This window comes from Triturus cristatus, chromosome 7 (assembly GCF_964204655.1).
Source record: "Triturus cristatus chromosome 7, aTriCri1.1, whole genome shotgun sequence".
NCBI classification, from domain to species: domain Eukaryota; kingdom Metazoa; phylum Chordata; class Amphibia; order Caudata; family Salamandridae; genus Triturus; species Triturus cristatus.
The window spans coordinates 1,718,684,936-1,718,706,881 of NC_140590.1; the positions used below are offsets into that span (position 1 = coordinate 1,718,684,936).

Below are 21,946 nucleotides of genomic sequence, written 5' to 3' on the forward strand. Positions count from 1 at the left end.
CCTATCCCTTCAGTGCTACATTTTCATTTAAAGAAAAGAAATAGATTAATTTACTTTGGGTCACAGGCCCTAATTTAAAGAAATAAGAAACTGGGTCTGAAAGGTTATAGCTCGTAAAATATGTGTATTTTAGCTTTTGCATACTTGGACTACCCTGTGATGGAGTAGGAGTAGGCCAATGCTCCCATTGAGTATAATTAAAAAAGGGCCACTGTCCATTCGTTCTATATAGAAAATGATTTCCATAGCAGGCCTAAAAAAAATCCACTCGCAATTGCGAGTGAGATTTTATCAGTTTGAGCTATTTTTAGAATTTACTCGTCCCTACTGGCAAGTTAACTTAAGCTGAAAGGAGCAGGTGTTCTTTTCTTTCGGAAAGTGAATGAGCAATAAAGAGGCCTTTACATCTTGTTTTTTCTCTTGACACATTTGCAGTCTGTTCAAGGACAGAGGTCAAATGTCAGTTTGTTGTCATTAATTGTTGCTTATCTGTTCCTGGAAAATTGTGTTTTATTTTCTTTCTCTTGTTATAGGTAGTGCTTTTTGTCAAGTGAGTTATGTGACAATAATTGTGGAAAAAAGGCTGCAAAATGTCAGGGTATTTTTCTAACAACATTTAAACAGCTTGTAAATGAATAGTACATAGTACAACTGTATATATCAGGAATTATGAAAACTTTTTTTTGTAATCCAGAAGTGTGATGCAAACAAAGATTTACATAGGAGCATAGCAAATCAGCACACTTTACTTGGTGATGTGTAAATGACAAATATTTTCAGACGCTCGATTCCCAGACGTTGTACACTGTATAGTTTTAAAACAAAATGTCTGTGGGAAATTCTGTGGCCTTTCGAATGTAAAATCTGCTGATTGCAAATGACAGTGTGCTGCTACTTTATGCTTTAGTTATGTATTTAATAAAAGTGACAGTTTTTAAACATGATTTGAGAAACATTCCTGCCCCCGTGCTGATAACAATGCGGTTAATGAACAGAGGCAAGTCAGTGGCCATATGTATCCTATATGTGGCTAGATGGGTATTATATATGGAGCAAAAGTTTACTCTACAAATCAAACAAAAGAGTTTTCTGTACAGCAGACACGCGGAGCTCGCGTATTTGAAGGTGTTCTCATGAGTGATGAAGAAGAAAATGGCATCTCAGTGAATTAAAATGCTTGCCCAGGATCACATAATTTTTAACCAGTTTGTGGGTCAAAAGCTTTATAATTAGGTTGCGTAGAATATTTAAGTCACTAGACCTGAAGGTCTAGTAACATTTTTAGGATTTTTCAAGGCCTCCATAGTGTTGGTAGCAAAATAGCTCGGCATAGTTAGCAGAATACAAATATAAATCTTCAGCATCAAAGACAGTGTAATATTGTAATTCAGAAAACAAAGAATGCACAGCATTGACATCACAGTCATCTGACTGTAACCCAGGTATAATCACATCTCCCATAGAAACACGGAATACATACTGTATCTTTAGGGTCTCCGTGGGACCATATACATCGAATGGTACTTGATCCTATACAATTCTATCAGAAACTGGGACCGCTGAAATGCTAACAAGGGTCAGGTCTCTTTTCATTCTATGCGAGGAAGAATGTGGGGCCAATACTCCGTTGACCGATCCCACGTTGGTGCGCTCCGGAAGGTAGTGGTCATTAATCAAAAGGAAGAACATTGTCAAAAATCTAATCCTCATGTACAAGAACACCATGGAAAACATGATCCAGTTGTATGTCCAAGGGGGATCCAGATAAGTGTGTTTCAACAAAGAGATGAGAACACAAATCCTTGCCGGTGTAGACGAAGAGGAACTGTTTGAAGAAAAATTATCCTGATCTATATAGTATCCAGAAGAACTCAGCTGAAAACGCGGAGACTAAGAGTCCAAATCTAGGACAGAGGCTTGTTGGCCCGCAGGGCTCTCAGCAGGTGGATCAGAATACACAATGTCGGTTATAGAACCTGAGAATGGTAAAACTGACAATTGGTCCACCAAATACTCCACGTCCCCCTCCGGCAGCCAGGGAGAATCAGAAGGTACAAGGCTCACCGGCTGTAAAGAAATACTCCTTTGTGGGACACTTCGTTGTATACTGTTAAGAATTGGCCATATGGTGTAACTTGACATGTTCAATTAGAATGAAGTGATTAGCTTCGTATCCAGGTAGTGGAGGTAAAATCACTGTTCGGGTGCCCTTAAGACCAAGGGCTGGGACATGAGCGTGATCTGTCGGTCCGAATTCTTTCATATCCGTTGTTTCTTCACAAACCATATCACCAACTTTGGGAAGCCAGCCAGAACCAGGAATCAGAACTGCTGCATCCGATGGAGAGGTTGAGGGCAAATGTGTTTTCGGCAGAGCGTCCAGCATAGTGGTTATCTACGTTGAAGGTTGCGGCAGCTACCACAACGTCCAGAGCATCATGGTCCGGTACAAACGTTTTCATGCCAAAGAGTATTTCGTACAGGGTCCGCCCACCCAGAGATCTTCGAGAGAGATTATTAAGTGCACGTTGAACCCCATAAAGGTGAGTTAACCAGCCATTGCCTGTACCTAATACCCTTGCTGTTAAAGATTGCTTCAAGCCACGGTTCATCTGCTCCACAACAGAATTACCCTCTGGCCTATGTGGAGACGAGAAATGCACCTTCACTCCCAAAGACGTCATCGAATCACAGTAAGTCTTGGAAAGCGCCACAGGCATATGTCCCGACAAAGACATGCAAATCTTTTATAACAGTATGAGCGTCAGCAGATTGCTGCGGCCAAACCCAGCGGAACCTAGTGCAAGAATCCACTGCAACCAAAATATATTTGAATGCCTCATCGGATGTTAAAGGACCGTAGTGATCAAGATAATTACACCCAAATGGATGATTAGAAATGGAAAGATAAGCCTCAGGTGGATGAGAGACAGTAGAACACTTCATTTGTTGAAAAATCACAACAAAGGGCATATTTACGAGTCTGCTGATATACCCTGCGCCACCAGTAGCATTGCTGTAAAAGAGAAACTGTAACCAACAATACTGCATGAGCAGAAGCCAATCTTTCATGGGAGGCTAGAATGAGAGAGAGCCTGCAGTCATTGTTGGGAATCAAGCGATCACCAACCGTAGGAATAGTCACAAATGGCACATTTTCAGAAGTCATGTGATTAAGTGTGACGTGTTGTGAAACCCTGAGGAAAAAGAGTACCCTCCTTGGGTGCGGCTATAGCCGCTAAAATGTCAGTCAATTCTAGTCTTGGACCTAGTAACTGCCGCTACTTTAATTGTGGCTACTGTAGATTTGGCTGCTTCATCAGACATGGAATTTCCAATAGCGTGTGCCCCTGCACGTTGATGTCCTACAGTATGGATTACATGTGTAAGTGGCAAACAATATTTATGAGCAGCTACTCGAACCCAAAGCAGTTTATGCTTGAAAAACAAATTGCCATTGTAAGACTGTACACAGTAAAAGGAGTCCCTCACTATAAGTGTGGACAAATCAGAATTTGCATATTCAAGAGCTAATGGTAAAGCTCGCAACTTGGCCAATTGGGCCGTGCAGTCACTGAGGGACTGCGTTTGAACTAATGTAGACTGAAAGGCTCCATCTACTATTGTACCTATCACAGTAGCGCAAGCCGCAGAATAGGCTTGTTTAGAATCACAGGCCAGTTAAGCTGAGCCATCAGTGTAGGTGATACATTTGTATTGGTCTAGAGGAAGAATCGTTGAGGGCAGAGGCTGAACATGTACATACTGTACAAACTCCTGAGTTTGTAACAACGGGTCAAAAACAAAATCGACATCAGCCGACATCAAGGAAGAAGCCCACTGGATCCAGAATTAGGAACACTGGCTTTCGTGACCTCTTCTAAAGCAGGCACTGGAGAAACAAGAAATATGCGTTTACCTTGTGCAAGAAGGCATTCCTTCAGAATAGCCATCTGCACTGCAGTAAGAATTTTCTTAGTGGAAGTGAAACGCAGCTCTGCCGGAGTATACAACTGTGATTTATAGGATATTGGAACCGTGTCACCTTCATTAAAAGTCACATAAGTGAAACCGATTGAGCCGGGAACAATCCGGATACCCAAATTGGTAGTGTTTAGTCGAGTCTGTAAATATTGTGTAGTGAGCAAATCTGATTGTAACGTGCGCAGTACTGCGGTGTGTTCCTGTAGCCAAGAGGAAGCAGAAAAGGAAGAATGTATCAATGCGTATAGCGGTTTAATACGCTGAGCATAATCAGGAATGTATGTTCTGCCGAAATTTAAATAACCCAGCAGAGACTGTAACGTTTTGAGGCTAGTTGGAGGTTGCAATTGAGCACACTTCTCCAAAAAGTGAGGTGCTAAACCTCTACCTTTGTTAGTAAGTTCATAACCCAGAAAAAGTACAGCTAAAGAAGATATATGTGATTTCGCAAAGTTAAATTTGTACCCTAAGGTTGCACATCGAGTTATAATGCGGTCTCCTCGCGCTAGACGAGGATTCAATTAATCATCCGTCAGGTAAATGCCATCAACATATGAAAAAGCTTCGGGATCAATTTCATTTAAAAGGGACACTATATGCCCGCAAAAACACCGGGGCTATTCTTATACCCCATAGGCAATCTCGCATAGCGCTTCTGAAAGCTGATAGCGCTAAATGCGGACAAGTCACGGCTCTCCTGAGCCAAATTGTGACTGAAAAATCCATTTGAAATATCTAAAGTAGTTTTATACTTTTTACGTACGATATTGGTAACAAGTGCTGTAGCATGCTTATTTTGTACTGCAAAGGTACGGTCATGACAATTCAAATGTCTGTAATCCAAAACAATGCAATATGAACCATCCGGTTTCAAAATAGGAAGAAGAGGATTGTTCATCGCAGAAATACAGGCTTCAATTACTCCTTGGTATTTCAATTGAATACGAATGTCTTTAACTGACGCTTTCTCGTCACATTTAATTGGATATTGAGGCTGAGGAGTAGAGCGCACAGGGACTACATGAGCAGGTGAATCCTCATCCCAACCCGCTTGGTTGCAGTATAAGGCAGGTGCTAAGGCCAGAGCCCACTCCTTAGCATAAGCATGCTTAGTCTCATCCAGGACATATTGGGAAAAAGAAGGAATAATCACCTCCTTGACAAGCAAGAACAAATGGGGGAGGCTAATAAACCCCCACTAATAAAATGTCATAAGAAGACGTCAAGTTGTCCCAAAAAAAGCATTTATGGTGCGTACAATATCACCCTCTATTTGAAGGGTTACATGATAAAGTTTATCTGGGGGATTTACGCGGGTGCCGTGGTTTCTACAGTTATAAATGTCAGTTGCTTTTACCTCCTGAAACTGGTGAAGTGTCTGCAGCACTACGGTAACTTCTGCTGAGGAGAGTCATCACCCAACTCCTGTCCAGGAGTCGGGTTCTTACCGTCTGGGTCATACTTTGCAGTCAAGGCGGCAACTTTTTTTCTTCTGAAAAAGTGCTCGATACGGAGGTGGTTTCTCCCGTTTGATTTTCACGTCAAACTTGCGCTGCGGGTTCTTCTTGAATTGCGTGGACTCACCTTGTCTGCGATCCTGACGTCCCCCTCCGACAAACTTTTGGTCTGACAATTCCTGATAGGAATGAGAATGGGGATCAGAAATCTGAAAAGTCTCTGGAGTTTTAATTTTAGAGCGATCACGTAAATCATATCTATGTTCAGGAGCCTCCGGTGATGGTGACCCACTACGATTTAGGCTTCTGTTGGTGTTTATTTCCGTTCCATGTCTTTTTAGGAAAGACTGGACATCCTTCCTTGTCAGGAGGTGGCTTACCTTGGGATTGGGTAGACGGTCTGATCCCAAAATTATTGCGTCCCAAGGATGTATACACATCTGCAATAATATGAACGATCGAGTGTGGCAAAGGGTACCATTAAACCAAATCTGGTACTCCCAGGCTGTAAGAGAAACTTCAATTACCGCATAAGGATGATATGCCGCTGGCTCCGCAGCCGCTCTAAAAGGAATGAAAGCTATCATTTGCATCAATGGCAGGTATTGTAACGCATGAATAAAAAACTTTGAAGCAGTATGCTGCCTCCGTTTCAACCATAAAGACAATAGGAGACCCCGTATTGGGGACTCCATGGTGCAACAAATGTTGCATAACGGTTGCACGGCAATGTTCCGGATTCGCAACTGGTTGAGCCATAATGGAAAGTTTGCACAGGGACTATCAGTAGCACAAAAACGGGTTAAACGCCTTTTAAAGAATTCAAGGTTGAATAACCTTCAGTAACAGGTGTACCCCATCAACCGATGAGGGAAAGCCCTCCCACCACGGATGTCTCTGGAAACCGGTGTGAGAGATTTTTGGACCAGCATAAGCGCTACTCAGGCATTCCGTGAATCAGTACCAGACCAAACATTGGCGGCGCCATGTTGCAGGGATTCTGCGGAGTCACAGAACTATGCTTGGGATGATGGAATCTTAGTGGGCATCCTACCACCTGAGTACCCATGAGCCCGGGGACTGACTAGCTATGTCTCACCTGCCCTTCTCCTCACTCACAGAGGAACAAGTGGTTAGACACCCCAGAACACAACACTCTCAACCCTCTCAGGAATCACAGTTGCAGGGCACACCCTTTTGCTCTCATTCTCGTACCAGTCCACAATAAGATTGGACAGAGACATGAGAATTTAAAAATGTTTATTTTAACTAACGTATTCTAGTATGCAGTATACATGCCCCAACAAGTAGAAAAATGCCTCATATAAATACGGCCAGCATAGCAAGTAGTCTGTAAATAATAAATGGTCCTGTCATTGTATACGACAGAGGGGCCAACCCCCCTCCCCTAATTATATATTAGAATATCTCTGGGGGTTTAGCAGCAGACCCTTTACATTAGTCTATAGATGGAAGATCTACATCACAGGTTCTGTGATGCTCCCTTCTCTGGAACAATCCCTCTCCAACTAACTGTTACCCAGCTGTGTATACTTTTATGACCGAAGTACATGTTCCCAAACAACAGCTGCATCTGCATGTTTCGTCTAGGTACTAGGGCCTGACCAGAACAGAATAACAAGGGGCATTGTTCGACCTTATCTGCGCTGTTCAGACTAAATCCCAGGAAAGACCAGAATGCAGAACAACAGTATGTTCTGTGTGAAAATTGCAGAGTGGCACAAAGCAAAAATATGTTTGTCTAGTAACGTGTGCAAAGCAGAGGACAGTCTGTCACGAGCTCATGCTAACTTAGGGAAAACAACAGTGGCTACCAGGACCTTATGACATCTGTCAAAATACACTTGGGATTGCCTTCTCGAGCGAACACCTCAGTCTAAAACCTTAAAACAGACGTCTCTTTTGTTAACATTACTTCTGGCCACCTGGAGAGAGTGTCTACCAAAACCAGTAACATTTTTACAGTAGACCCACAATTTATGGGTGCCATTATGTCTGCTTGGGAATTGCACGGCAGACCATAGGTTGAGTCCTAACCTTTAGGTCTTATCAGCTAACTTGCAATCCTCACAATCCCTGACCGTTCTTTCCACCATTAAGTCCATTCCTGACCACCAATAGACAGTTCTCAATCTTTCCTTAGTGTTGCTAATACCTTGATGTCCCACATGGGCTAAATGTATGTCACTCTGTAACCCCAGTAGGAGGAACTAACTTGCATCCCCTCAACACAATAATACCATTGCTGACAGCAAGTTCTTAAGAAACACTAGCATAACCCATCAACTTTTCATCGCAAGACAAAGTGTAATTTCCTGGTATTATACTATCATATACACTCCTCATTACGTGATCTTTTTCCAATTCTTTTAACCACTCACTCTCTGACACACAACTATCTGTAATGGCACAAACCTTTGCGTCCTCTTCCATCCTTCATGCTTCTTCATAAGAGATCGATTCTCGTGTGGTATTCATTAGTGTTTGTGTAAGTTGGTTTATTCCTTTCTCCCCTTTTGTAATGTATTGTTTCCTATTCTATGATGGAATGTTTGTGTTCAGTTGGAAAAAGAGTTGTATCTGGTTGGAGAAGCTGGAGCTGTGTTGCTGCAACGGGTTGTGACTGAAGTTACTTCTTTTAAATAAACAGAACTCAACAAGAACTAATTGAATTAATCTTTGTGTCAACTCTTCACATTGGTGATGAGGATGGTATTGTGGTGAGTGTAAGTTAGCTAATAAGCAATGCCCATATGTACGCGAGGGGGTACTGCATCCCTTATAATATATGGTCACACCATCATCCCCTTTCCCGTAAACCACTTAATTCCTTGGTGCGTAGCTCTTTCATATGACAGAGGCGACATGCTAGCAAACATGAAGAATAAAAATAGAATCACTAGTGCAAAATTAAACACACATAAAAAGTTGTTAGCTTAAAGATATTTGAAGAAGTACAGTACAAGTAAAAAAAAGAACAAAAAGGGTGCAGCAACAAGATTCTAACTTTTCTATAATTTCCCAAGGAGTGCAAAAATGAAACAGGCTGCCATAAACATCTACTTTCTGCTTGAAACTGTAGAGTTAAAAAAAAAAAAAGAACGGGGGGAAAAAAAATTAACAGAAGAAAGCAAAGTTTAAACAGCTGCTTTATTTGTGCTCCCTAACCTGCCTTTCCCCAAAGCAGGCATTGTGATGTCAGCTCTTGACTATTGCAGTTGAGTTTTGATTTCATTTCTTTGTAATCAGCGACTGTGTGTCACAAATTATAAAGAAATTAGGTACATATTTTTATACAAGGGTTGCAGAAACTCATGTAATGTAAAGCATTATTGATATAGCAGTCTGTAGGGCCTCCAATATTCACTCAAACAGTGTACATTTATGAATGGGGCAATGTTTCGCCTGAGTGTAGTCCTTGTTAAATTTTTTCCACCACAAGAAAAAATATTAAAGTAAACACCCTTTCTCTTTAGTATTTTTGTGGTGATCCCTTCCTGTTTCCACCCTCCTAACGCATTGCTCATACCTGTGACAGGAGTACATCTCCAGTCTTTTCCCAAGGATGGGAATGTTTAGGCTTACCCATAAATAAGTAGGTCTTCTTTGGAGATTTACTTACTCAAAAAGAAAATCTTTTTACAGTTCTAAATCCACGCTTTGTGAATGGCTTTAAACTAATACAATTGAAATTTGTGCATGCAAGTCAAAATACCATGCACAAGTAGGTGAGTTGTTTGGGCCGTATGTGTTTTAGCATCAATCTGAATGGTGATTGTTGGAGGCCGGAGTCCCCATCGCGCACCACTGTCACCAAATGTGCAACCCGGGATTCTTCCCCCAACGTTAGGCCAAGTAAGGACACCGTTTTAGATAGCCTTGCTCACACCTTAGTAGCTTGGCATGAGCAGCCAAGCCTATCTCCAAGGCATAAGTGTACTATATGTGCAACCACGCCCACAGCAACCCCCTGATGAACCACAAATGGACTCCACACGAGTTTGGTAAAACAAGTATAAACTTTATATAGAAAGATATACGATCAGACCACACGATACAAAAGCCAACATATAATAAGGGTAGTATTCGTTCCGGCTGGCTGGTAGGTTCGAATTCCAACCACCACTTTCTAAACGCTATGCTGGTCGTAATGCTAGAATCACACACGTTGTAATTGACAAACAATAATGCACTGCGTAACGATTCAATCCTGTGCTTGGCAAAGGAGAAAAATAATGTGTAACGATACATCCCGATACCTTGCAATGAGAGAAATAATGCAATGCGTACCGCTACAATCATGTACTGCGCAATGAAGAAATAATGTAATGCGTCACACCCCGATCACATATTTTGCTATGAAGAAATAATGCAATGCGCACCGCTACAATCATGTACTTTGCAATGGAGAAACAATGCAATGTACACCACTACAGTCATGTACTTTGCAAGGAAGAAATAATGCAATGCGCGCCACTACAATAATGTACTTTGCAATGGAGGAATAATGCAATGCGCGCCACTACAATCAGTTACTTTGCAATGAAGGAATAATGCAATGCGTAGCGCTACAATCGTGTACTTCGTTATGCAGAAATAATGTCAGGCGTCATAAGACAGTCCGGCAGTTCGTTAGCAGCCATATTGGCAATGTGTATTACGACAATCAGCCTCTTGGATAACAGTTGCCCTCCACACGTATCAAAGATGACCTCCAGTACAGCTTCTCACTCGGGCCCCAGTACGGCCACTCCTTTGGGCCAGTACAGGCCCCAATCTGAGCCGAAGCAAAGGCTCACATCGCGAGAAGGAATAAGAGGCCGAGAGAGTGTCCCTCCGAGCCAGCACCCCGCCCAGGGGGCGCGACCCCACACTTCTCTCCGTCTTCCGCGAACTGGGCCTTCTGTGCAGAACGTACTCAACGGGCCTCAGCAGCTCGGCCTGGCAGCTCAGCTCTTCCGGGACTGCCGGTCCAGGCCGCGACTGTTAGGAAGGTCTCAGGCGGCGGCGGCAGGGCACATGTACACCGTGCCCCTGAGATTACGTTTACTCCTGGTGCACGTTCACCACAGCACCCTCCGTCTCCTCTGGTACGAAGCCACACACACCTCGCTGATGGTACTTCACGTTGATTCCAAGTGCACGTTCACCAGGCACTCTTTCCTGCGGTCTCAGTTGGCACCAAGACACGCACACCGCGTTGCAGAGACGGACTTTCTTCCGGTGCACACAATGATCCGTCGATCACCTCCACAGTCCCAGGTTGCACCAAAGCAAGCACGCTGCTTCTCCACGACTTACTCCAACTCTGGTGCCCCGATATCCAGGCACTCTTCACCAACGCTTTCAGCCGCACCACGACACGCTCATCGTGTCTGAGCCTCCCTTCTCCGGTGCACTCGATGACCAGGCGCTCATCACCAACACCTGCTGTGCACCCTGACATGCACCCTGCGCGTCCGAGGCTCACTCCGCTTCCGATGCACATGTTGACCAGGCGCTCCTCACCACCTCCTCCTGTGCACCCCGACACGCACCCTGCGCGTCCAAGACTCACTCCACCTCCGATGCACCCGCTGACCTGACGCTCCTCACCAGCGCCTGCGGTGCACCACGACATGCACCTTGTGCGTCCGAGACTCACTCCACCTCCGATGCACACGCTGACCAGGTGCTCTTCATTAGCGCCTCCTTGTCACCACGACACGCTCCAAGCATCCGAGTCTCACTTCTTCGTGTGTCCAAGATCACAGGACACACCTTCCGAGGGCCTCAAGCTGCCACAACACGCACCCACCGCGTGTTACTTGAAACTTCTCCGGAAACTTTTATGTTCCTGTGTTTCCAAACAGGAAGCCAGCTCACCTCGGGCCCTTGGGGTTACAAGACACAGCACAAAGCACAGTCTTCGTCAAGCAGGGGGACCCAGTGCACGAAGCACAGTCCCAACAGCCTCTTCCTTAGTTAGAACAGCAAACTGCAGACTAGCCCCAGATCACGAAGCAAGGGAAGGTTTTCCCCAGCAGTCCCTGACCCCTGCCTAAATCAGTTCTGGGTGTCTCCCTCCCAGTGTCACCTTTCTCCCTTTGATACTAGGGGTCTGGATCCTTAATCACTCAGCAGGAGACAGATCAATTGGTTTATAGCAGCAACCCAGGCCTCTTCACCTCCCAGGCTTTTCCTCCCATTTCTCTCCAACTGCAGAGCAGCCTGATGCCATCTCAACCCCTCCCTGGGGCAAGACCTCCCTCAGCTCCTCTCACCGCTCAGATCCAGATAGTCAATCCACATTCAGTAGAGACGCACAGAAATGCTTAAAGCACAAAACTCAGCCACTTTTTAAAAGATTGGTTTCTAAATACACAGTGACAAAACCACCTTCATAGAAAGATGTTATGACACTGTGAGGTCATATATACTAAACTTCACCTCCATTTTAAACCTGTGAGAAACTAGGCTAACAAACACAATACCCAGCCTCCCCCATTCTGTCCTATGGGCAGAATGGCCTTTCACCAGTGAAAAACGAAATGGAGTGTTTTTCACTGTCAGGACATAGCACACACTTCAGTATATGTCCTGCCTTTTACCTACACTGCACCCTGCCCAGGTGTTACCTGGGACCTACCACAGGGGTGCCCCCTGTGTATGCAACAGGGAAAGTAAGGCATGACAAGTGGTTGCACTTGTCAGGACTATATGCTAACATAGCAAAACTGCATGCAGGTCCCACACTTCAGGCCTGAGTTCCCTTCTCCGAGCACCCTTGCATTTCTAGCCCTGGCACACAGTGCACATCACTAGGGATTTTACTGATAAGTCAAACATACCAATCATGGCCAACCAATCACCATTCTTCTTTACACAGGGAACCCTGGTACTTTGGCACTGATCAGCAGTGGCAAAGCACCTAAGCCATCTAAATTGGCAACTCTGTCAGGAAAACGGTCTAGGGGGAAAGCAAAATGTTTAGGGAACTTTAGCCAAAAAGGCCAAGTCCTACAGTGATAATTTTATCTGTTGAAAATGATGGGTGACTTGCAGACTACACATTTGAGCAGCACGAGTATGGATTTACCGGGCTCTCTTACTTGCTCCACTAGCAGTAATGCCTTTTGTAGCACTCACTGTGTTTGACAGCCGATTTGGCACCCCCTTAGAGTAGAAATAAAAGGCTGGCAAAGAGGGGAATCCTGGCTTTTGAGAGCATGGTTATGAGGGGTCGTCATTGTACCTACTGACTGAAGACTTGCGTTCTAATCAGTGCTGGATTTGGGAAACTTTATTCTGAGAACCCTTGAATTGAGGGTCAAGGTGGGCAACAATAAGGGGGTGGCGTCTCAAGGGGCGGAGTTAGAAAAGCAGTCTGACAGTCAACTTATACATTCATTTAATTTTTTTAACGGTCACTAAGAAATTGGCACAAAGGAGAAACATATTAGTAAATCTGTTCTGGCTTAATTGGTTGCAAAGGCTGCATTTTAGAATATCTTTTGGGGTGAAAGCACCTGCTGCAGAGAGCTTTGTGTACCCAGTAAATCTCAAGTAGTAATAATGGTAAGATAACTCTGGTGGTTAAAGCAGTTTCTGGAGAGACTTGTGTTTTGCCTAGTCGCAGTTTTGACTCACAGAGTAGCTAAGAGGGTTAATATGTCTCCTGGAAAGCACATCGTGTAACATCAGATGACTTACTATTATTTTATGTAGATAGTTGCGTGGTTCACTGCAGAGATCCTTGTATTGCTTGCAGTTAGTACATTGCAATCCTAATCTAGCACAGTGAGCAAGGAACAGGCATCAAGGACCTGCATGCAAACAGCAAGACATGGTTTTAGAACCTTCTTGTTTTTCTCAACCTGTTATTATAAGGCTGATAAAAAGGGTTTCTTTGGGTAGTAATAAAGGAGAACCCCAAGCACTGGGTACGGTTTCTATTCTGACTTTTTGTTTCTCCTAGCTATGCAGTCTTAGCATATAATCCCTACCAGTAAAGGGAATGTGTGACTCCTACACCTTGAAACCATCTTTCGTATGTAACATCCTACATATTGATTTACACAACACAATTGTATGATTTATTGTCAACATGTAATGTGCGATGTAAAGAGTTCTGACACCCTATAGTAGAATGAGTAGCGCTATAAAAGTTTTAAATATAAAAAATGAGCAAGTGCTATTTTAATTATTACCCTTGTAAATACTCACCCATACTGATACATCTGACATTCTTAAAGTGCATGCATATCTCTTACTTACAGGGGTTGCACAAAGTCAAAATACCGCCATATTGTGCTTTCCCTTAAGTATCTGTGAAGTGATAACCTGTGTGCTTGTTTCCACATTACATCAGCATGTAGGTGTTAAGGGGCAGATAGTTCCCAGCAGGATTGTACTAGAACAAAAGGAGAGCTGATGGCCCTTTAAATGTGCCCTTTTGTTTTGGGCCCAAGATGGAGAGGAAAATAAACAAGTATTGGCAAATCCAAAAGGCCGCACCCATGCAAGAGCTATAGCCATGTTGAATACCAGCGTGGATGCTGTTCAGCTTGTTTAAGTCAGTGGCGTAGAGGAGAGTATCGTGGAGTGGAGGGTTGTAGGGTGGAGTGCAAAAGAGTGGATTGTTGTTACGTAAGAGTGGAGTGGCATAGTGTCATAGAGTGGGGTGGCATATAGTGTTGTGGGGTGGCATATAGTGTTGTGGGGTGACATAGAGTGGAGTAAAGCGTCATGGAGTAGCGTCATGGTGTAGAGTGGAGTAAAATAGCATAGTGTCCTTGAGTGGAGTGGCATAGAGTGAAGTAAAGTGGCATAGAGGAAGTTCTGCAGAGTAGAGTGGAGTTGCTTAGAGTGAAATGGCATAGAGTGGAAGTAAGGACCATATTGTGGAGGGTCATAGAAGAGAGTATCGTAGAGTGTTGTGGAGTGTCGTAGAGTAGAATGGAGTGGAGTAGAGTAGATTTGCCTAGTGTCGTAGAGTGGAGAATGCGTGGTGTGGTAGTACACTGCCATTGCAGGCAACACATTTTCAATTGAAATGACCATTACATTTACACTGGCATACAGTTTTACTGATAAAACAGTACAGCGCACAAATGATAATGTGTGGAAATGGCATCACCTACTGTATTGCTTTGTTTTGATCGTATTAAAATATTTGTTTCCTGCACAAGTCAGAATTTCAAAAAAATTGCTTCATTTGTAAGAATTAATATGCTCCTGCACGAGTTCAACATTATTCATGTTTGTTTCTTCTCTGGCACTTCCTTTTAGTTGAGACTGAGCAAGTCTCCTGCCTTTTCCGTTGCTGGGTTAGAGTTCTATCACATTATGTGTGGTCAATCTTTTTGGTTTCATGTTGTTGCATAGAGATTGACTAGGTATTACTTTGCTGCCTGTTGTCCATCACTACGAATTTATAGGCAAGCCATGTGTCCGCAATACTTCTGATGTTGCATTCAATACTGGATACCATTTGCCTCCTCTGTGCTGCTGATGGTCATAGCTGTTGTCTTTCACTTGGGAATGGTGGGGTCTGACACAACTCTAATTCTCCTGGTTCTAAATGTTAATGAAAAAGTCAAGTTGAAAAAATTAAAAGTGGGTGAGCATTTGCCGGCCTTCTTTGCTAGAAACCTCAATGAAAGAATACTTTCTAACGACAAAGTTGAGTACCCTAAGTACTCGCAAAAAATGTAAGCTTAATCTTTCTGCCATGTCTTTAGTAGGCCTGGTGGTATATTGATCATTAAAAGCTGTGCTAACTTGTGAGGCCTGCCATTCCCTGCTGGGTAAACTACATTGTCCGCTGAGCGGCTGCTTTGCATTACATGGCTTTAAAAACTGCAAAGCCCTGGAATGGCCTGTCCTTCACTTAGTGTAGCAAATATCCGGCTTTCCTTGGTCACGGTAGTAGGGCTCTTTTCCCAGGAATGAGCTCTTGACTAGTGCAGGAGGAATGGTCTCACCTGGGGGTATGTGAGCAGTTAGGCGTTGTGAATCTCAGTAAGAAATTCTTGACCAGTCCAAGTCGCATGTTCATTTCAACAGGTTATTGTCCGTCTGCTCAACATAATCTCTTCCAGGGGTTCGGACTCAGGCTTGACCTGTGATGGATTATGATGCAAGGTCACCGTTCTGGATTCATGTCTGCCTGATAAGTGCACCTCCATTAACCGTGCTTGTTTTCTTTTGCAGGTGATGTGCAGATACCGCTGTGCCTGGAACATGAATGTCCACCTTCGGCCTTGTTTCCTAGGTGGGATCATGAATGAGTCAGGTGGGTTCCACACATTGAGTCCATGTTCACAGGTTTGAAGTGAGACCAGTAAAGGAATGCTGGGTCACTGTGCACAGTAGGATGCACTCTTGCCTGGAAGAACCTTCCTCTCTAATTGCCTGATTTGAATAACATATTCATCCCAGAAACCATCTGTGGAAGTTTGTATATGCAGTGGAAATGGAAATCCTATGTTCGAGGCATATGAGCTGCAGATTGTATACTTTTGCATAGATCGCCATCTGGTGTTGGGCTCAGATGTTTGCACTTTGTTTTTGTCTTGGAAGAAGTCTTTGTAGTCAGGAGGTAGGTGACTCCTCCCTAGGCCGATAGTGCGCATGGGCATCGACTCCATCCTTAGATTGTTTTTAACCGCCATCGGGTTCGGCTGTGAATTGCTGCGCTCCAGGTTGATATCGATTTTAAATCCCCCTTCGACGCGCAACCCCTCTCTACTCGACGGTATTGTCTCGATCAAGTTTACCTTTTTGACGTGCATCCTAAAACAAACTCCTGGACCTCTATACGGGCCGTTGGGCCTCTCCGTGCCGACCACGCCTGCAGTCAATGGAAAGGACTCCTTTCAAAAAATGCCCCGGGTGTGGTGCTAAGTTCCCACACACAGACTTGCACAAGGTGTGCAATCTCTGCCTCTCCCCGGAGCACGAAGATAAAAACTGCAAGGCTTGTGCATCGTTCAGGTCGAAGAAAACCATCCGTGATCGTTGGGCTCGACATCACGAAATGTCTTGCGGAAGCAGTCCGATTCCCGACATCTTAGAAGCAGACCCTGATATTTGACCGGAACAATCAGGTGATGAAGAACACGTCTCCGAGGCTGTTGACTCCGACACCAAACAAGACAGTCACCCCGGCTCAACGGTCCGTGAGTACCGAAACCACCCTCCCGAAAAATAAACCCAAGGCTTTGGTAACACCCTCGCCCTCTGGCTCGGGTCGACACCAGCAACATGTTTCAGATGCCCTGCCCTCAGGCATGGCTATGAAACCTAAACATAAGCCTTCCGACTCAGGCTCGAGCCAACCCCATTCCGGCACCAGAAAGTCCTCCTCCGCACTGAAGCAACAAGTCAAACACTTGTCCATGCCGAAGACAGCCTCGACACCTGAGCCCTCGGCATCGAAACATAGTAAAGACAAACACTCTGAACCGAAGAAATCTTAGGAGCCGAAAAAGGCTTCTGACTCCAAAAATTCATCGGAGCTGAAAAACGTTTCAGAGCTGCAAAAACCTAAAGAGTCTAAGACCCCATGGAAAGCCTCACAAACTCCCTCCAAAGAAGGTTCGGACCCAAAATCTTTGACATCGAACAAAGACATTTTGCCAACACAGCCTGCACCTGATTTGGCAGATGCAAAGCAAAAAACTGTTTATTGATCCAAACACGGGCAAACTAGTCACCAAGCCTCTAAAAAAAAGAAACTGGACACTGCAGAAGAATCTGCTATACCTCTCAAACGACAGGACATGGTTACTAACATGTCCCCACCTCCTTCTCCCCCTCCAGTTAATCCACATCTATTGATTTCTCCACCACACTCCCCACAACCTATATTTTCACCTCAACCATCAGATAGTGAGGATGACGCAGGTAGAGATATAGATCTACTTCGGGGATGATCATTCACATAACATCCCACATGACGTAGACACTTGGGGTGACTACAATACAGATCCCGATCCACATAATGATCCGGATCTCTACCAATCTAAGCCGTCACAACCAGGTGACAACACTGGGTTCACACAACTAATCAAGAGGGCTGCCCAATACCACAGGGACGCCATACATTCCGACCCTGTTGATGAAGATTTTTTTCTGGAAACCTTTGCACCCTCGCAAAAATCAACAAGCACCCTGCCAATTTTAAAAGGCTTTCTAAAACATGTCCCAGAAGTTTTTAAGGACCCAGTCAGAACCAGGGTTCTCAATACCAGGGTGGATAAAAAATACAAGGCAGCTCCCAATGACCCAATTTACATTAAAGGTCAGATTACCTTGGATTCCCTTGTAGTAACTAACGCACGCAAGCATGCAAACTCAGAGTACAGGCGACACCCCCCTTCTGATAAGGAATCCAAATTATTTGACGCATCCGGGAAACGTATTGCGTCGCAGGCTGCAAACCATTGGCGGATCGCCAATGCCCAAGCTTTATTGGCCAGGTACGACAGCGCTCACTACGACGAGCTTGAAAAGCTCATGGAACACCTTCCAGACCAGTGCAAACTCATTACCAACACCTCAATAAAATGTGCGCTCGATGAGGCCGATACTGCATCTCGCGCAATTAACACTAGCATCTTGTTGCGTAGACCTGCTTGGCTACGTGTTTCCGGATTCAAGCAGGAGGTTCAAACTGCTATTTTAATTCAACCGTTTGACCAGGAACATCTTTTCGCATTCGACACATCCCTAGAAAAGATGAAGAAGGACACCAAAACTGGTAAGTCTATGGGGGCCTTACAGTTTCCTTCTCCTAGAGACTCCTTTCTCTGCTCCTTCTACAGAGCCGGCTCCAAAACCATGGGTTCAGAACATCCCTCCTCCTCCTCCAAGAGCCCCACTCAAACATCCCTGAAAGCATACTTTCGCGGAGGCAACAGAGGCAACAATAATAAAGGGAGAGGTCGTGGCAACAATAGCCGGACCCCCCACCACTAAACAGTGACTTCCCTGCACTTCCCCCCGATCATCCCAATCCTGTCGGGGACTTCTCTTACAGTTCCTACCTGTCTGGAATTCCATCACTACAGACGAGTGGGTAAGACAAATTATCCAGTATGGTTATTGCCTGGAACTCACTTCTACCCCCCCAAACATTCCTCCTAGACAGCGTCCCATGTCCTCAGGACATCTAACACTTCTCAAACAAGAGGTTCTCTCGCTATTACAAAAACATACAATAGAACCAGTTCCCTTGCCTCATCAAGGCCAAGGGGTTTACTCCCTGTATTTCCTAATCCCAAAAAAGGACAGCTCCCTCAGGCCCATACTGGACCTCAGACCGCTAAACCTCTACATTCAGTCAGACCACTTTCACATGGTCACTCTCCAACAGGTGCTCCCACTACTTCAACAGGGCCACTTGCTCTCCACTCTGGCTCTAAAGGACACCTACTTCCATATTCCCATTCACCCCGCTCACAGAAAATATCTCAGGTTTGTAGTATATGGTCAAAACTGCCAATTCAAAGTCCTCCCGTTCGGGATCACTACAGCACCCAGAGTCTTCACCAAATGCCTCGCAGTAGTTGCAGCCCACTTAAGGAGACAACATATTAATGTCTTCCCTTATCTCGACGGCTGGCTCATAAAAACCAAATCACACAGCAGCTGTGTGAAACACACACACAACACAATTCACCTGCTTCACAGCTTGGGATTCACAGTAAACCTCGCCAAATCCCATCTCCAACCGTCCAGCATACAACAATTCCTAGGGGCTACAATAGACACTTCAAAAGCTCTATAATATCCCAATCCAGTCAGGATAAGCGCCATACAGGCTCTAATCCAAAAATTTCAGCCTCCACACTCACTACCAGCTCGAGTGTTCATGCAGTTAATCGGTATGATGGCCTCCTGCATTCTCCTCGTCCCTTATGCCAGACTCCAAATGCGTCCCTTACAGGAATGTTTGGCACGTCAGTGGAACCAGGCTCAAGGTCAACTGACAGGTCTGTTGTTGGTGGATGCCCGCACCCATCACTCTCTGCAGTGGTGGAACACACAAAACCTTTCCAAAGGGCGGCCGTTCCTCGACCCGGTTCCACAGACGATGCTAACAGCAGACGCATCGCTCGCCAGCTGGGGAGCTAATCTTCAAACCCATACCATTCAGGGCATATGGACCCCCCAACAAAGACCATTCCAAATAAACTACCTGGAATTGTTAGCAATCTTCCTAGCGTTAAAATCATTTCAACTCTACCTCCTAGGCAAAGCTGTCCTGGTTCGTACAGACATGACAGCAATGTACTACATACAGAAACAGGGGGGAACACTCTCTCTGCAGCTTTCACATCTAGCTCAGAACATCTGGAGATGGGCCATTCCGCAAAACATATATCGCCTTGCAGAACACTTCCCAGGTGTACACGGTCAGATTGCAGTTCTGCTCAGTCGTCAAACACAGCAGATCCACGAATGGGAACTTCATCCTCAAGTTCTTCTTCCGTTCTTTAACCCAGAAATAGATCTGTTCGCCACACACCAAAACGCAAAATGCCCAACCTTCGCGTCTTGGTGTCCACGCCCATTGTCCAAAGGCAATGCGCTATGGATGAACTGGTCAAGCAAATTTGCTTACGGTTCTCTGCCTCTCCCACTCATTCCGTTAGTGGTCCGGAAACTCAAACAGCATTCCCTCACAATGATCCTAGTTGCTCCAACATGGGCCCGACAACCATGGATCTGAAAGAAACACGTTAGTTAGATTCCTCACCTTAGAATATCCCCAGGCGTCAGGCTTGATCCGGAAAGATTTTTCGTCAGCAGTACCCCTGCGCGTCGGTAGGCGTCGTCTGCGGCTCCGCGTCTGTCGTCGGCGTCGTGATTGCCGGGATGACGTTGTCGGAGTACTTAGACGCCGCCCTCGCGCGCTGACGTCGGTGCTTCTTTTTTCCGCGCCAGCAAGCGCAGATCCGGGAAAAGCGTACCCCTAGTAATTTTTTGACTTACTATTTGGACATTTTGTCTCTTTTTCAAGTAGACTTCGACTCTTGGTGCCGGTAGGGATGCCCGGGTTCAAGCCGTGTGACGTCTGTCACCAACTGATGTCTTTTACCGACCCCCACCATCGGTGTCTCTACTGTCTTGGGGCCGACCACGATGACAAGTCATGCCCCGACTGCCGGGCCTTGACGTCGAAAGCTAGGCGGGAGCGGACCCGCAAGCTCCTCGAGATCCGGCAGTCGGCTCCGCGCCGCTCGAGATCCTGGTCGAGGAGCCGCAGTCATCACCACTCATCAGGATCGAAGTCCTCGCACTCAGGTAAGTTGAGACATGGCAAAAAGTCGAAGAAGTAACATTGCTCTTCTGACTCCCCTCGCCGCTCGCGCGACTCAGCCGAGGGTTCGGGTAGCACCACGCGCGCGGCTCCGCCGAAGCCGCAGGAGTCGCATCCTGCCCCACACGCTCCGGTCCCTGGGCTTCATGCGACTCCGGGCGAGATTTGAGACTTCCTCGTGGCCATGAGGACTCTCTTCCTGCCGTCGAGGCCTGCCGGCGCGCCTCCGGGCCCCGCAGGTCCAAGCGAGCCAGCGGCCCCGGCGCCGTCGACGACTTCGTTCCTGACGCCGCAGGCCCCCGTGGGATCCAGGCCTGGATCCCGGTTGACGCCAGTTGACCTCACGACTCCTCCGCTGGCGCCGACCCCCGTGGTGTCGCTCCCGGCGCTGTCCTTGGACGACGCCGTCCCTGGTTTCAGCCCCGGTCCAGCGCTGTCTCCGGCGTCGATGGGGGAGCCTTTCGCCTATGACCCGGCTCCGTTATTTCTGCCTGATTAGCAGGACACGGATGAAGGGGAGGACTGGGAGGGGTCTGAGGACCCTCTGGCACAGCAGTGCCAGTTAAGTCAGGACTGGACAGATGAGCTGGGGGAGGCAGTGTTCTAGACACTTCGCCTGACACTGGTTTCGTCTCTCCTCCTTCCGTGGCTACGGTGGAGGGCGCTACTTATGTTGTGGTGCTGCGCAAGGCGACCAAGGCCTTGCGCCTGGAGCTCCCTGCAGCGGCCGTGAGGACTAACTTCCTCACTGAGGTGCTTCAACCGCCAGTAGGCTCTTCGGAGCCTCTGCGGCAGAGGCCCTCACCGACGTTCTGATGGGCACTTCGTCCAAGCCCTCCACAGTCTCTTTTGTGGATCGGAACGTGGCCCGGCACCACCTCCCAGCTCTGGCCGACCCTTGCTTTCTGTCCGTACACCCCACCCCTGAGAGTCTGGTTATCCAGGCCTCCAAGTCACAAACTGCCTTCCCGTCCGCACCTCCGGACCGGGAATCCAAAAGGATGGAACAGTTTGGCAAGAAACTGTTTTCCTCTCTCAGTCTTGGATTACGGACCATTAATACCGCATGCCTTTTGGACCGTTACACCCACTCTGTGGGATACGGTGGCGGACGTGCTGCCCCAGTGTCCAGAGGAGGCCAGGACACGGCTTGCCCAGGCTCTTGCTGAGGGAA

General features: G+C 46.0%; 1 protein-coding gene across 2 annotated transcripts in view; it reads left to right on the forward strand.

The window, feature by feature from the left end:
• Nucleotides 1-21,946, forward strand: part of LOC146812881 (glutathione S-transferase kappa 1-like) — a 259,603-nt gene that overhangs the window by 21,504 nt on the left and 216,153 nt on the right. For both annotated transcript variants that reach the window (XM_085619951.1, XM_085619952.1), the window contains exon 2: nt 15,657-15,738. In XM_085619951.1, coding sequence (XP_085476077.1) covers nt 15,657-15,738 — 82 coding nt within the window. The remainder of the gene's footprint in view (nt 1-15,656; nt 15,739-21,946) is intronic.